General features: G+C 34.9%; 1 protein-coding gene across 4 annotated transcripts in view; it reads left to right on the top strand.

Annotated features, from left to right (window-relative positions):
• The window catches only part of LOC139752956 (NAD-dependent protein deacetylase sirtuin-2-like), a 58,250-nt gene extending 46,284 nt beyond the window's left edge, over positions 1–11,966 (top strand). For 2 of the 4 annotated variants that reach the window (XM_071669078.1, XM_071669077.1), the window contains exons 8-9: positions 2,855–3,050; positions 7,971–8,141. In XM_071669078.1, coding sequence (XP_071525179.1) covers positions 2,855–3,050; positions 7,971–8,003 — 229 coding nt within the window. In that variant the 3' untranslated portion in view covers positions 8,004–8,141. Of the gene's footprint in view, positions 1–2,854; positions 3,051–7,970 lie in introns of all 4 variants that reach the window. The other 2 variants (XM_071669075.1, XM_071669076.1) reach the window with 2 other exon arrangements.
• Positions 11,967–15,839: the final 3,873 nt, after the last annotated feature.

Below are 15,839 nucleotides of genomic sequence, written 5' to 3'. Positions count from 1 at the left end.
TGTAAAAGCCTTCTATAGAGTAGCAAATGCATGTGTAAGAGTGGATGGAGAGCTGATTGAAAGTTCTGGGATACATGTAGGTGTGAGGCAGGGCTGTGTGATGTCATTGCTGAGGGCAGCAAGTATGAATATGTACATGCGTATATATGTATTTGTCTGTGTATGTATATGTATGCATACGTTGAAATGTATAGTTATGTATATGTGCATGTGTGGGCATTCATGTATATACATGTGTATGTGGTGGGTTGGGCCATTCTTTCATCTGTTTCTTTGCGCTACCTCGCTAATGTGGGAGACAGCGACAAAGTATTTATTTATTTATTTATTTTGCTTTGTCGCAAAGTATGATAAATAAATAGATTTATTATTATTATACTTAGTTGCTGTCTCCCACTAAATCCACTCCCAGATATCTAAAACACTTCACTTCCTCCAGTTTTTTCCATTCAAACTTATCTCCCAATTGACTTGTCCCTCAACCCTACAGAACCTTAATAACCTTTCTCTTATTCACATATATATGTATGGAGTGATAAGAGAGATGAAAGCAAAAGTACGGAAGTGGGGTGCAAAGATGGAGTGTGGCAGTGAGATTTGGTGGCAGGTGGCAAACCTGATTGTGGATGATACTGTGTTGTTTGCTGAGAGTGAATAGGAGTTGCAGAAGAGGGTTGTCATAATGGTGTAGGCAAATGAAGGTGAATATAAGTAAAAGTAAAGTTATGGTGTTTAAAAGGAAACAGAGTGAAAGTATAGATTTTGTAAAACCATATAGAGTGAAAGAAGAAAGTGTACTAAACTGTGCTATGGATATGGGGTTAAAAGACTGGAAATAATGGAAATAAGGGAATTTAAGTATCTGGGAGCTGTCTTGGATAAGTGTAGTGATATAGAAGGAGAGATAAGGGGGAGAGCAGTCTAGGGTAGAAAAGTCATTAGGCCCCTTAATAGAATAATAAAGGGTAGAGGTGTAAGTATGGAAGTGAAGATAGGATTAAGGGAGAGCATAGTCCTCCTAACCATAACCTATGGAGCCAAAACATGGACGTGGAATGAGGCACAGAGGTCGAGAATCCAGGACGTGGAAACAAGTTATTTGAGAAGAGCATGTGGTGTGACTAGATGGAATGAAGAAGGAAATGAAAGTGTGTATGAAAGCTGTGGTATAGCAGGGAATGCAAAGAAAGTGAATTGTGGAGTGGTAGAATGAGTGAAGTGTAATCCTTTTTGGTGGTTTGGGCATGTAGAAAGAATGGAAGATTGGTATTGTACAAGGAGAGCGTATGATAGTACAATTAAAGGGGTTGATGTGAGTGGAAGACCACCTGTGACATAGGCAAATAGGGTGGAGGAATACTGGAGGGAGAGAAATAGTGGAAGAAAGCATGGAATGGTGTATGCAAGGGAGGCATGTAAAGACGGGGATAAGTGGAAAGACCACCCCTTGATAAGAGTTCCCGTAGGGAATGGGTGTCAGAGATATAGATGGATAGATAGCAACAAAAGGGTTAAAGAATGTTTTTAGTGTGTTTATTGAAGTACTGTGATATATGTAGATCTTTTTAATGCTACAGAACAGATTCAGACAGCACTGAAGATCAAAAAGATGTTTCTGCAACAGCAATTTTAATGTGCTGAAAAAATGATCATTGGCTTTTTATAAAGCTAAAGATATCATTTTCTGTAACTGTTGTTGAAAAGATACATGTATCTCCTCATTTCCCCTTTCTCTCATAATTTTGAAGATTCATTTCATATCTGTACATCGGTTTTCTTGGTATCAGATCTGTGGATCACAGAGCCATTCTCAAAGAACTTTATTCTTTCATTTTTCTCTTTTAGTCCTCTTGCCAGTTTTCTCCTAAATTTCCTATTAAACCTAAATATAGTGTGTAGTATTTTATCATGCATTTTGGTAAAACAAATACAAGGAGGTAGTTGTAATATTAAAGAATCAAAGTAATTGGAGGAAAGGATTTATAAAAGACTCCTTGACATAAACCTGCTTTGACTGGGAACCACTCTCCTTCCTCCTTCATGTGCACACATTCTTTAATAACCCAGTAAAAGTTCCTACATTTAATGACTTTTGATATACCCCATATATTCATAGTAGCACTCACAAGGCTGCCATTTTAACCTTAAGATATCTTATCTCTGGGGGTAGAGGAGAAAAAATGCTACTGTATCTCTTTTGTGTCCCGGAGGATGACTAAAGGGATAGGAGCATGAACTTGGGAATATTCCCCTCCTGCAGAGTGATACCTTTTTGTAAAAGTAATATCAGAAAACGAGTTAGCATTAGAAACAGACAGGTGAGCCTTACCTTTGAAAAGATCCATATGTTGTTCATTCTATTCCTGTGTTTAGAAAATTATTTTTCATACATAATATCCTGTCTTACCTTAGTGAGATACCACAGGAACAAACGAACAGTAGCTTCAGTTGATTACTTCCACATAATCCCCTTTATTTTCTAATTAAGATCCAGACTCGATGTGGACTTTTGCCCGTGACTAGAGCCTTAAAAAAAAAAATATTGAAATCTCAGTTGTATGTTCCTCATATTACCACAATAAGGCAGTAAAGGTAGGCAGTTGCTGTGCTTTTTTTTATATAATGGTCATATGATTATCTCATTTCCCTACATGCTTGTCTATAATGCAGTGACTGATATGCAGAGTACATTATGCATGGTAGAGTTCTATGTAGATTTACGAAATTACTTAGATATAAGGGGATCATTATATGAACAATCCAAAGATTATTACATGAGATAGGTAGGTACGTTAATGATATATGTTTAATCAAGATTGTTCCATATTTGTTCATGCTATGTTTTAATCAACAGTGTCCCATCATCATGTCCAAGACTTCTCATCAACCGAGAGAGGGCAGGTTCCATGGACCCAATGATGGCAATGATATATGGAATGTTTGGTTGTGGTGGCCTTGCTTTAGACTCTCCAAATAACACTCGTGATGTGGCACTGCTTGGCAACTGTGATGATGGGTGTTTAAAAGTGGCAGATATGCTTGATTGGAAGGTTAGTGTTGCAGATTTTGATAAATCCTTTTACAATTCAGCCATGATATATTCTAATGAGGGGTGTAAGATACCCATTTCTTCAGTAACCATGTATATTGCCTGAAACACTCATTTTTAATGAAAAATTAATAGTAAAGTTTTTTGTGTTTAGTCCAGTATCATTTGATTTGTATAAAGTTTAAGTGTTGGGATATATGAAATACACAGTACACTGATTGCTCACTTAGTCATTATAGTGGGGTGATCCATGAGAACAGTGAAACGAAATAAGTGATTAGATGAAGGTAGCCTGTCTAGGCAAGTTGATGAATCACTTTCCCCACCTGTTAAACCTCATGCAGCCTTCCCCATCTCCCTCCTTCACAGTGCAATTTACAGTCCAACAGAATTATCTTACTGTGTTATTTAATGATTCTGCAATGAAAATTTTTATATTTACGTATGATTTTTTTGGGGGGGAAAATTTCACCAACAGTAATGAGTAAGTTGGCCTATGTGTTATACAGTACTTTTTATTCTGTATTCATCAGAAAACAAACTCCTGATTAACCTTCTGCTACTGTATGACAGGTTAATGTTTAAGATTATGAGTGTTTTTTCCATGTATTTTGATCGTTAATGGGTCACCATCCCTTCCCAATTACCCCGTACGTGGCCATCCTTGGGTTGCTTCTGTCACAACATAGTTTACAATCTTGTGAAATTATCTTTAGAATCACATCCAATCACCCTATAGGATGCATAAGTGCATGGTGTTTCACTTAAAGGGTGTCTGTGAAAATTTACAAAGCATTGGATATATCATGATAGTGGCATTTCTTTCACGAGTGAGCAGCTGCTTGCACAAAGCAAGAAGTCCACATAGTGATGATGTAACCCACATTCTATTACTGAAATATTGTGTAAACTCTCTAGAACTACAGTAGGTCATATAGAGCACTTGGGTTAACCACAGAGAGGTCTGTAGGACCTGGTTCAAGATCTTTCAGCCTTTCACGGTGGTATATATATTCGTTACCTGATTTTTTTTTTCTAAGGCTTCAGTTTTGGACAAAAGTCCACATCAAGGCTGGGCCATAATTGAAATAGAAGGAGGTTAATGAAGGAAAAAAGAAGAGACAAGGGAAAGTATGTATGAATTTTGGAGGAAGTGAAAAATCTGTATTTTAAGATGTGCTAGGTCATAGTTACTGGGATAGACATGAGAGGTTAGAGAGTTCCATGGCTTTGAGGTTTATGGAAAGTAATAGTTATCAAAACAGCCCACCCCCTCAAGTTGCCAGCAGCCCACAGTAACCTTGTGATGCAGCACCTTACTGAGTATTGCATGGTTGAGCTAGTGGTGGAGGCACGTATCAGCCAGCTCTTTAGAATAAAAAGCAAAGTAATACTTATATAAGAGGAAAAGTGAACAAACATTATGGCATAGGGCATGGAAATCAAGTTTTGGAGTAGCCTGAGTGAATTGATAAGTTCGACTGCTTTCAACTCAGTCAAATAAGGATACAGAGCTAGAACCAACCTAGATGTAGAGCTGTGCTCTGTACAAAAATGGTTCAGTCCTTTGAATAAATGGAGCAACTGTTCAAAGAAAAGAAATTTTGACACCTAAGCAGAACTTCCAGTTTCTTAAAGCCAGACTTAGCTATTTTTGTAATGTGGGAATTCCAAGATAGAATGAATGTTACAGTAATACCAAGTATGTTCATTGAGAAAAGAGATGGAATTACAGAACCGTTGTAGGAGGGAGGAAAGTAGCAAGGAATTTTCATTAGAGAGATGGGCAGACGCTAGGTCTTGGGGCATTAAACTTAACCAGATTTCATCTTTTCCACTGAGATAGCCTGTCCAAGTCTGAGGTTATTTAGGAAGTTGTGTTGAAACAAGATGCAGATGAGTGAGAGAAGAAGGAGCAGAATTGAAGGATGTGGAGGAATTCAGTGTTGAGTTGTCACCGTATGAGTGTATTTAGTTGTGCAGAAGAAAGGAAATTGTTTATAAAGAGGGCAAAAAGTTGAGGAGACAAGGCAGTACACTTGAGAGACACCACTGATGATGGAGAAAGGGGAGAGGTTGATCCATCAGCAACTATTGAGAAAAATCTGCCATAGAGGAAGCTAGATATGAGGGAGCTAAGTGAGGGAGGGAAGCCAAAAGAGGAGGAGTTAAAGAGATGATACCCCACTGCCCCACCCTTTCAAAAGCTATGGATATATCAAGGGTAACTACATAGGATGTCCCAAAATCTCTCAGGGAAGATGACATACATTTGTAAGATAGGAGAGAATATCAGCCGTGGATTTTGCTTTATGGGAGGCATACTGGTGATCAGAGAGAAAATTGTGAGATTTAAGATGGAAATATTAGATGTCAAAGCAACAGGATGAAATGTAGAAGGGTTAGAATGGTGACCCTTCTTAGGGATGGGATGTATCAATGCATGCATCCAAGAAGAAGGAAAAGTTTTGGTTTTTAAACAGAAATGGAACAGACAAGCAAGCACAGATGCGAGTTCAACAGTGCACTCTTTTAGTTCGCCAGGATGGATGCCATCAGGACCCAATTTTACAAATTTGCATTTTTTTAATGGTCTTCACATTGCTCTTGACAGGCAAACCCGGGATGATATGGTACATGAAAGTATCTTGGTAAAGCTTCAGAAGATCCCTCAAAGCAGTATAGGGAATATGCATGCCATTGCATAGTAAACAGAGTATTTCTAAAATGAAACCAAATTGGTGGAACAGTAAAATAAAGAGGTGCCTTTTGTCTAAGAAAATAGCTCATAAGAAACTCAGAGAAACCAATAACGAACATGATGGAGTAAGTTATGTAAATTTGCATAGAAAAATTCAGAGAGTTGTAGGACAACATGATGGAGTAAGTTATGTAAATTTGCATAGAGAAAGTAAGAGAGTTGTAGGACAAAGTGAATATCAATATGAAGCATATATTGCTGAAAATAGCAAAAGAAACTAAGGAGTTTTACAATTATGGTTGAAGCAATAGACTCATACTCAGTCAGTAGGTTCATTAATTATGGAAAACGATGACTTGGTTCAAGACATCAAAGCCATGGCAAAAATATTGAATGACTTTTGCATCTGCATTTATGATCAAAGACACAACCCAGTTTCACTGATAAGAGAGGGGAATGTTCTTAAATTGTCATAAAAGCCAAAGACATACTTTCAGCAGTAAATGGAATGAAAATAGAAAAACCGCCTGAAAAGTTTTATCTGAGAACAGTGAAATAGATGGAAAATGAGGTAGTTAAGCCCTTGACTGCCCTTTTCAGTAAGTCACTTGCAAAAGGAAATGTACCTGATGAATGAAAGTTTGCCAAGTAACACCAGATATTAAAAAAAGGAACAAGTCGCTGTCTGGAAATTATCACTGTTAGCTTAATATCTGCAATTGGAAAACTTATGGAAAACATCATGAGACAGAATTGCATATCATTTAAAGGACTCCTACTTAATAAACAATTTTCATTCTTTTTTCTGTAAAATCACTCGTGTGTGACAAATCTGCTTGAATTATTTCATGATGTGATCAACATGTGTGGTGAAAGTAAGACAGTTGATATTATATATCTAGATTTTCAGAAGGTTAGTAGCAAAATCTAAGTCACATGGCACTGATGGGGTTGTATGACAGTGGGTAGGAAATAGGTTGACTTCTCGTAAACAAAGAGTTGTGATTAATGGTCAAGCCTCAGGATGGTTAGACATAACAAGTGAAGTGTCACAAGGATTAGTTTAGGGACCCAAGGCCATTGAGGCATGCAATAGTTTGTGAAGTACCTCAGAATTCTCTTTGACTCTTGTATTTCTTTTTGTTTAGATGGTGACCTTACAGCACTAATATTCAGTTTTTCTTCTTTTGTATGCATTATGTATTTTCATCAGTAGTTTTCTGTCCCTTTTAGTGAAAGTTCACATTGTCATACCACTTATTACTTTGCTCAGTAGTTTCATTTTCATACACTTTAAGTGGTATGCTTGTAGATGTTTGACCAGTTTATTGTTTATTGGCCCTTGACAAATTTCCTCAAATTTTTTCTCCGTAAATTCCATCAGAATCCCTTTTGCCCATTTGTAGACTGTATTCCACGTGTTTTTGCTTCTTGTTTTGATCAGTATCTGATCCTCTCCTTTTGCTTACTCTTGTGTCAACATTAAAGCACTTGACTATACTTTCTTTTACTTCCCTGTAACTGTTTGGTATTGTTATAAAGAGACTTGGGACTAGCAACATTCTCTGTGATAATTATCCCCCTGATTTAAAATGTACTTTATTGAATATTATGTTAATGAAAAACTCTCTGATACTTCCTCTATCTTTCCCTTAATATTTTGTTTTATTGCTCAAATAAAATTGTGTTGGCTGCTTTGTCAAAAACCTTATAAGAATGTACGAAAATAGTGTCCATTCTCATTCTTGTTAAAGTCTTCAATAAGTTATAATGAGCTGTAATTGGATTTGTGTAATTTTTCTGGATACAAAACTGCTTTGGCCTTCATTTATCATATGTTGTAGTATGTGTTCTTTTACCACTCTCACAAAGATTTTATAGTGTATGAAATCAGGCTAACAGGCCTGTACAGCTTAGTCATCAGCTTAGATGCTCCTTTGTTCATTGGTGTTACAAATGACATTTTGTGAATATTCAGGAGCTTAATATGGTAGGAAAGTCAGAGCAGTATGCACAATATTAAGATTAAATGAAATGAAATGACATTTGATTGTGATAGAAGATAGTTTTGGGCATGTCCATGTTTTATAACAACTCTCTTTAGAATTTTTCATGCCTTCCTTTACTCAAGAAAGTAAATGTATTGATAGACTTGGTAAATGAAACAGTGACTCATTTGCATTAATAACTTAAATATTGATCTTGACCTTACTTTTTTAGGATGACTTGCAGAAGCTAATTACTGCCAAGTAAGGAGAGAAGTTATTTAGATATATTGCAGTAAAGATCAGTGTAGCAGATCAAGACATAAAAGTGGACTTTCATGGTAGCATTTTTATATCAAGTCTGATTGTAAAAGGAAATTTTTTGCACAGGTAAGTCTGTACTATTTTGACCAAAATAACCTGAAAACTTCATACTGCAATATCTCCCATAAAGTCATTTATAATCTACTAATGTATTCCAAAATTGTGGTATTTGGATTTTCATCAGTGCATGAATAGCAGAGAGAACATATTCAGTGACATGCAGATAGGCACTGTGATACAACAATTGTAACATCATTGTACTTTATATTCAATTATACTGTAATCATAGAGGGATCTAAAGTATGGTCATGCATGATCCAAGTAAATTTTGATTTTTATATTTTGCGAAGTTACAAAGCAGCTTAGTTAATTTCATGTAACCTTGAGTATATATATATAATATATATATATATATATATATATATATATATATATATATATATATATATATAAGAAATTATTCATGATGTGCCAAAATGCTGATACTGTTGATAGATTATGAAGATTTTTTATGTTTGTTGTGCAGGCAGACCTCAATAAATCTAATTTCATTCTGAAGACCCCACTTCCATATTAAGTGATTTAGTTGAATCAGTGAAGTATTGGTTCATGTTCCAAACCAAGATGAAGATTTGCATTGAGATTTTATTAGATTCATTCTAATGTATTTGAAATTTGCAGTAAATATTCAAATACATGTGGAAGAAATGAACTAAAAATAATGTAGAAAAAGTTTTTTCTTAAGTCTAAAATTTTCTTTACAACCCCGTCTCTCTGTACATTCACTTTATGAGTGAAATATACAAATTACTGAAACTTTAAAGACGAGAGGTTAGAACTACATGTTAATTCCTTCATCCTCTTTTGGGGAATATGAACTGGTAATGCAGCTTCCATTCCCTTACTAGAAAGCTATGCTGAGGTGCTGAAATAGATAGCTCACTACTCTTTCATCCTTGGTTAATTCAGTGATTTGGGAGCCAAAAAAGAAGTTTTTTCAATCAAGGAACTGATATCTCCAAACCTGTCAAAACAAAGATGTGTTGTGGCTCTCTACAGCCTTAATTTTTGTTTTACCTATTGTTCATTAGCCTGTAGCATCACCATGATATTCTGAACTCCTTTGCAAATATATCAGCCAGGATGGAAGGACATTTGTAGCCCTCTACCAGCTGCCCACTGTTCTTCCAGATATGTGATATTACATTATCATGGCTTTTGCTATTCCCAGTGGCTCAAAAAACTATTTTCTGATTATCAAGGTTTGCCTGTTTTTATGAGTATTTATAAAATTCTGATTTGTAAGGGATTGTTATGATTTTCCAAATCTAGTATCCTGTGAATGACTGTGAAGAGAGGATATAGCTAGTGAATGCTTCAATTTTTGTAGAAATTTGAAGGACTTAGAATGTAGCATTATGTTAGAAAAGGATAATCATGTATAGAATGTAGCAGAAAGTGGACAAACCTATTCAACATTGAATGTATTTATACCTTTGTGGAACCTGATGATGAATGATTGTCATTGTAGGAGTTCTACATTTTGTGGTTCTCAGAGAATTGTAAGCAGTAAGAAACTGTTTATTGCCAGAGTGAAGCTATGCTGGTATTGATATTCATAATTTTTAGAATGTTTTATTGTAACTTTCCACTACAAGTCCTTTAAATGGAGTTTAGAGTATCTTGAATACCAGATTTTTTAGAGAATAGATATAAAGGAAAATTTTGAATTTTGCATTTTTTCATGGAGACTAATAACAACAGAAATGTTAGTGTGTGGAACACTTCAGCCATTAGCTTGAACACTGGTTACTATTACTATGATATGGGAAGTGTTGCACAGTACTGCAGCTATTTTGTATCTCACATTTTACTGTTTATAGTGTGGATGAATAATTATTTACTAAACCATCATTCGTTTGATGGGATGTAAATGCAGGAGTTAAATTTGGTAAATGTTGATTACTTGTTTCTTCATTTGTGTGTATGTAATTAGACTGTTTGTCCACAGACTGTTTTGCTAGTGAAGAATATTAATTGGAAAGTATCATAGGTATGTATGTGTTCATTGGGTATGTGGACCTTAAAGTCATCATAATACTTATACTGGAGCTGGAAAAACATAAGGTTTTATTTTGGAATGAGACGGAACAACCTCCACTTGTATGTTAAAAGAATTGTCACTCTATTTTGGTAATATTTTTGTGGTTTTTATACATGGTACAATTTTCACTCTCTTTCCCTAAGCATTCTGGTAACTTAAATCTCTTTTTACACAGTTTCTGTGTATAGAGGAATTATTGCTCTTAGAAATGCCTGAGTGGCCCCTGTATGATCATACATGGCCAATACACTGCTAGAGAGGAGGCACATAAATATCAGAGAGCCACATAATACTCAGAACCACATGGAAACTTCCCAATCCATCCCAACCCGCAACTGTATCATGTTACCTCCCCTACCTTGGTTGTTAACCAACTTTGGCCACCTTAATATATCTTTGCCTATAACCCAGTGGTGTATTTTCAATGGAGAAGTACTCAGTCATATTTTAAGCCACTATTTTTGAGTATTTTTGAAGTATTTGACTGCATGAATGTGTGGATTTCAACACGTGCTGCTGTTGTTGGTTTCATGTATATTTCAAGAGTAATAAAGATATGGGAAAGTATATGGCATGTCCCCCTCTTCTGGTTAACTCTCACAGTCATACTTATCCATACCGTATGTATTGTTAAATTTTTTTTAAACTTTTGAATTTGCTTTTATACCATTATAAGATTCTGTGTTGCCATATACATAGGCACTGACAAACATCCTGATAGTTGAATTGAAGACTTTTCTTCTGAAGTGTGTGAACATGCTGCTTCTTTTCAATTCATGTGAAAGTCTTCTTTTACCGTAAACTGGAAAGGATGCCATTGGTGGAGGTATGGCACTGTTAACTCAAATTGAAGACATTTTACCCCTCTTAGTTTAGTAGCTGGGGATTTTTTTCCTGGTTTTGATGATTCCATCTCAACATTGTATGCCATACCTCCCTTAGATGTGTGTGCTTTCACTGTGAGCACAAGTGTAGTTGGAGTCTCATTCTGTTCAAAGACATCAGAATTCATTAGTCGGGATCTGAAGTGCCTTTTGCCTTTGGGACTTTATAGTGGTGATACATGGGGCCCTTCCTATCTTGGTGAAGCTGGAGTTTTTTCGTTTAGCTTTTTGTAGTTGTGCTTACTGATAATAATGTAGCCCCTTGCCATACATAATCATCATCTCCTGTAACAACCTTTGCTAACTCGCCTATGATGAAATAATACTTCATTACAGATAAAGTCATTTTTTAAGCAGATTAACAAATCACCTGTCAAAGAGTCATTTCAGTGGTGGGTTAAGATTTCTATGTATACAGCCTTAAAATACCCAACTTAATTTTCTTTAACTAGCATTGAAGTTTTGCCAACCCATCACCCAATAGATTTCCATTGTAATCAGCACACGTGATTTTCCCTATACAGGTTTTCTGAAGGGTGTAAGTGTTCACAGTTCTTAACTCTGAATGTGGATGTGTTGTAAATTTGCTTAACTGATATAGGTATGGCTCTCTCCACTCCTAAAGTGCTTGCTAAACTTCTTCAGTATAATAGTAAAAGAAATTACTTTTTTCTTTTTATTCCTGTTCAGTAATGTGAAGGAAAAAAAGATAAAAAAGTACATAAAATTTAATTTGTGTGGTTCTTTTTCCCTTTCATTCCTAGCCATGTTAAAAAGTCTCCCAGTCAGACGAATTTTAGCAAAATATGAAATGTTAAAAAAAAATTATGAGTCAGTTGATTGCAGAACATCACAGACTATTAAACCTTGTGATGCTCAGACATTTTAATTTTGATGCATCATTGCCGTATGCATAACACAGTAACTTGTAACTTCATTTTTATTTTTCTCTGCCTTGCTTGGAGAATGAGTCATCCTTTGATTATATTACTCCTCATGGTAGTTGACCAGTATTCTTACCTGAACACTTCAAAATCAGATCTTATTTTCATGTAAAGATTGGGGGCCAACAAGGAAACTCACATCATCCTGCCACTATTGTTTTCTCTGGGTTAATCATGAGCTGTGTTGTTATATGTGCTGGAGAGCTAGGGTTGTAGGTGACTTATGCTATTAATATATGCCTCTAGTGAATAAAGGAACCCTTGGTTCCTTCAAATGTAAGTGCAGAATCTTAGAGCATACACCACTTTTGTATGGCATATGTAGTTAGGACAGAGGGATAAGCAGTAATAATTTTAGAATATTATTTGGAGACATTAAACAATGCTACAGCTTTTTCTAGTTAATGATATTATAGTAAGTAGGCTTAACGTATGTTTAACTGCAGGTGGTTAATTAAACAAGTTTGAAATATAAATGTTTAGGCTAAATTGCTCCAGTAACGTATTCTCTTGGATAAAAATCTCTAGCATGGATTTTTTTTTAACATTATTCTAGTCCTTTCATATGTGATAATTAAATATGAAATGAACTTGAGGTACTAAAAATCATAAACTGATTATCTTTAACAATAGATGTCAGTAGCAGTCAAATAGTTTATCAACACACACCATTTCTGGCTTATATTGTATCACCGCAACTGCTAGTTAAACTTCACTGTTATTTTAGACCTGTGATATCGTTGTTGATTATGTTCCTGGTTGTTTGATGTTATTGTGACAATTTTTTTCAAGCTGTTCAGTGGCTGCTTTTTTTTTGGATAATGCACATAATCAGCATTTTTAACTTAAATCACTTTCATTTCTTTGCTTTCACAGTTTTAATCATATAAGATTATAGATTGTTTTAGAATTAATCCATCATTACACTTTTTACCTAAGTTTAATGTGCAGATATTGTAATTCACATATCAGGTTCTTTTTCATATTAGATGACAAAGTGCCTTAATCTTCTTTTTTATGTTTACAATAACATTTGTTGCTTTTATATAGTGTTGCATGCTGTGTTTGTTTCTAAATACTTTCCAGCTTTCAGAGTAAGTCATTTTCATTTGTTTATGGTTTTGCAAACCAGCTTTTTGCTGTGATGAAATATTGTTTTGGGAATTGTTTGCTAAGTTTGTAATTGTATTATTGTCAAAACTTTTATTTTATTAGAAATGTTTGTTCTACTCTTGAATGGGAGTTAGCTATGTACTACACTTCATTTATCCATTATTTTTTAGGATGTTATAATTTAGTGTTCCTGAGCAGACAACAAATTCTTGATAACTTTTTGTGGTTAGGCATTTTTACCTACCTGTTATGGGATTATAGTAGCAGAGGAAGCACAAGCAGGAGTTGGGAATTTCATTCTTGATACGTGTTTCCACCAGTTATTTCCAGTTCCTTCCCCATTTACATGAGGTGGATTAAATGCATACATTCACTTTTATTAGAGAATTTTGCAGAACAGGGGTCCCTAGCCCCAACCCCATAGTGTGACAAAAGATCAGGTTGCCCAGTTCCAGGAGTAGACTTGCCACCCTGTTACCCTTATATTAGGCATTTCTGATCATTGTCAACTTAGGATAGGCATTCACAATCAGTTAATTAGTCTATTCATAATCAAATGTCATAGTTTTATGTAACAATGTGATTTTTTTGTATTATATCTCTGTTATAAGATATGCTGCTTAAGATGTTTGTACTTATAAGTGAAGTTGAAAGCTGATAGCAACTTAAAGAATTTACTTAATTACATCCACTTACTATCCTGGCAGTTTGCATCTTAATATTTACGGTTTAGACAATGAATTTATGTTGATATTAAAATGTTTAGTTATGGTATAGTTGGTTTATAGCATTTATAAATATGAAATGAATTTAGGTTCGTTAATGTGGAGTATTAGGCTAGTCATTTTGGTTGATATCTTTAGCCTGGCCTTTACTTTTTGTTAAGTATGATTCATTAGTATGCAGCTCAGTCAGTTTTTGTTCGTCATCTTTTTCGGTATGGAATTAAGATTTTCAGGCTAAATGCTTAGAATTTATTTAGGATAAAAGTTCATCCTCTTACTAAATTAGATGATTGTCTTAAGTTTTGATTTTTCATCATTGGAATACATTCCCCATCCACCAGTACTATCTGCACTTTGTACATTTATATAAAAGATCAGTTTATTACTTTTTTAAAGGTGTCTAATGTCAGTGTTAGTCTTTCATGAAAATGTTCATTTTTTTTTTCTTTTTTTGATATGATTGAAGCAGCATAGTTAATTACTTCATTATGTGTATTATGATTTAATCATCTTCAGTAAAACCCAGTTAATGAAAATGTAGGATCACATTTGAGACACCAATGTTAGCAGTAAATCTATTTAGAATCAATAAAGGTATAATGTTCTTTGTATTGAAAATGAAACTGATGACTGTTAATGAACAATTGCTCTTGAAAATTAGTTTTTCTCATATTCATTGGTGGGATAACCAGTTAAAAATAGATTTTTTTGGGGGGACATTGGCTCTCAGAGTTGGCCACATTTTTATGGCTCCTCATGATCTCTGAAATAATGTTTAATGTCTTTATCTAGGGTAGATATTTCTTTTTTAGAATAAGAACAAACTGTTTGAAATTTATTTTTATATATGGCATACTTTCAGACTTAAGATGTTGTAGAATTAGCATTGATACTGCTGTAAGGTAATGATCTTTCATTGCTATGCTTGTATATGCAAATCAAAATTCTGCCAGCTATTAGTGAATATTGTGGGAAGTGTTTATTTCCAAAATATAGATTTCTGATAGAGAAATAATTAAATGCCAAGTTCTGCAAGTTATTTTAAAAGAAAGAGATGATAAGTAAGTATGTTAGTTATTCTGATTTATTTGTATTGTAAGAGTATTTTCCTGTTCAAGATGCAGTTTCTTATGTCTTTTTATTCATTATCAAAGAAATACTTGAGGAATTTGGTCTTATTAAAGTTCTTGGTTATTTACACAAACCATAGTGGATGGTACAGATTTGTGATTGGGGTTAGTGGACAGAATACAATTCCTGCCTCATAGAATCATGGATTGCACCAATCTTAACAAAATCTGCGTTTCTTAGACCAAACATTGTGTTTTCTGCTCTGAAACAGTGTTTGATACTCAGTACATTTTGTTTTCAAAATATATCTAAGATCTGCTTGATGAATAGTTTAAATAACCCAATTTGTATTTTGTAACAAAGCCTGATAAGTAAGTAGTTTAAATAACCCAATTTGTATTTTGTAACAAAGCCTGATAAGTGATCATATTGTGTTTATGAAATATGAAGACATGTAGATCTTTCCTTATTTCCTCCTATGTTCAGACCATTTCAGCACAACCAGGTCAGATCATAGCTTTTGAAGTAGTCTGTAGGGCGTGGCATCAGATGATGGCCCTTGTTTTGTCATATGACAGAGAATGGATGTATGCAAATGAGTACATTGCAAAGGCTGTGCTAAGTTTGGAAAAGCAGTTGTGTACGAAGTGGTCAAGAGAACCAGAGAAAGGGGACTCTTGTTTTGGTCTATTATATGTGACAGCAAATGAGGCCATTTATTCATTTGTTCCTGGGTTTATCTATCTCTATCTCTGATGTCTGTTCCCTTTTGGAACAACAACAAGGGGGTGGCCACATTAGTAGAATCTCCATAACTAGTGAACTCCAGTGCCTTTTCTTGGCCTTTAGTGCATCACCCTTAACAGGCCACTTGCAGAGGGCAAGTCTCGTGAAGTGTTTGTGGAGGCTCCTACCTAATCTTCCTACTGACTACTACTT

Source organism: Panulirus ornatus, chromosome 13 (genome assembly GCF_036320965.1).
Source record: "Panulirus ornatus isolate Po-2019 chromosome 13, ASM3632096v1, whole genome shotgun sequence".
NCBI lineage: Eukaryota > Metazoa > Arthropoda > Malacostraca > Decapoda > Palinuridae > Panulirus > Panulirus ornatus.
The sequence above is the reverse complement of the archived record's forward strand: the minus strand, read 5'-3'. Positions and strand labels throughout refer to the sequence as shown.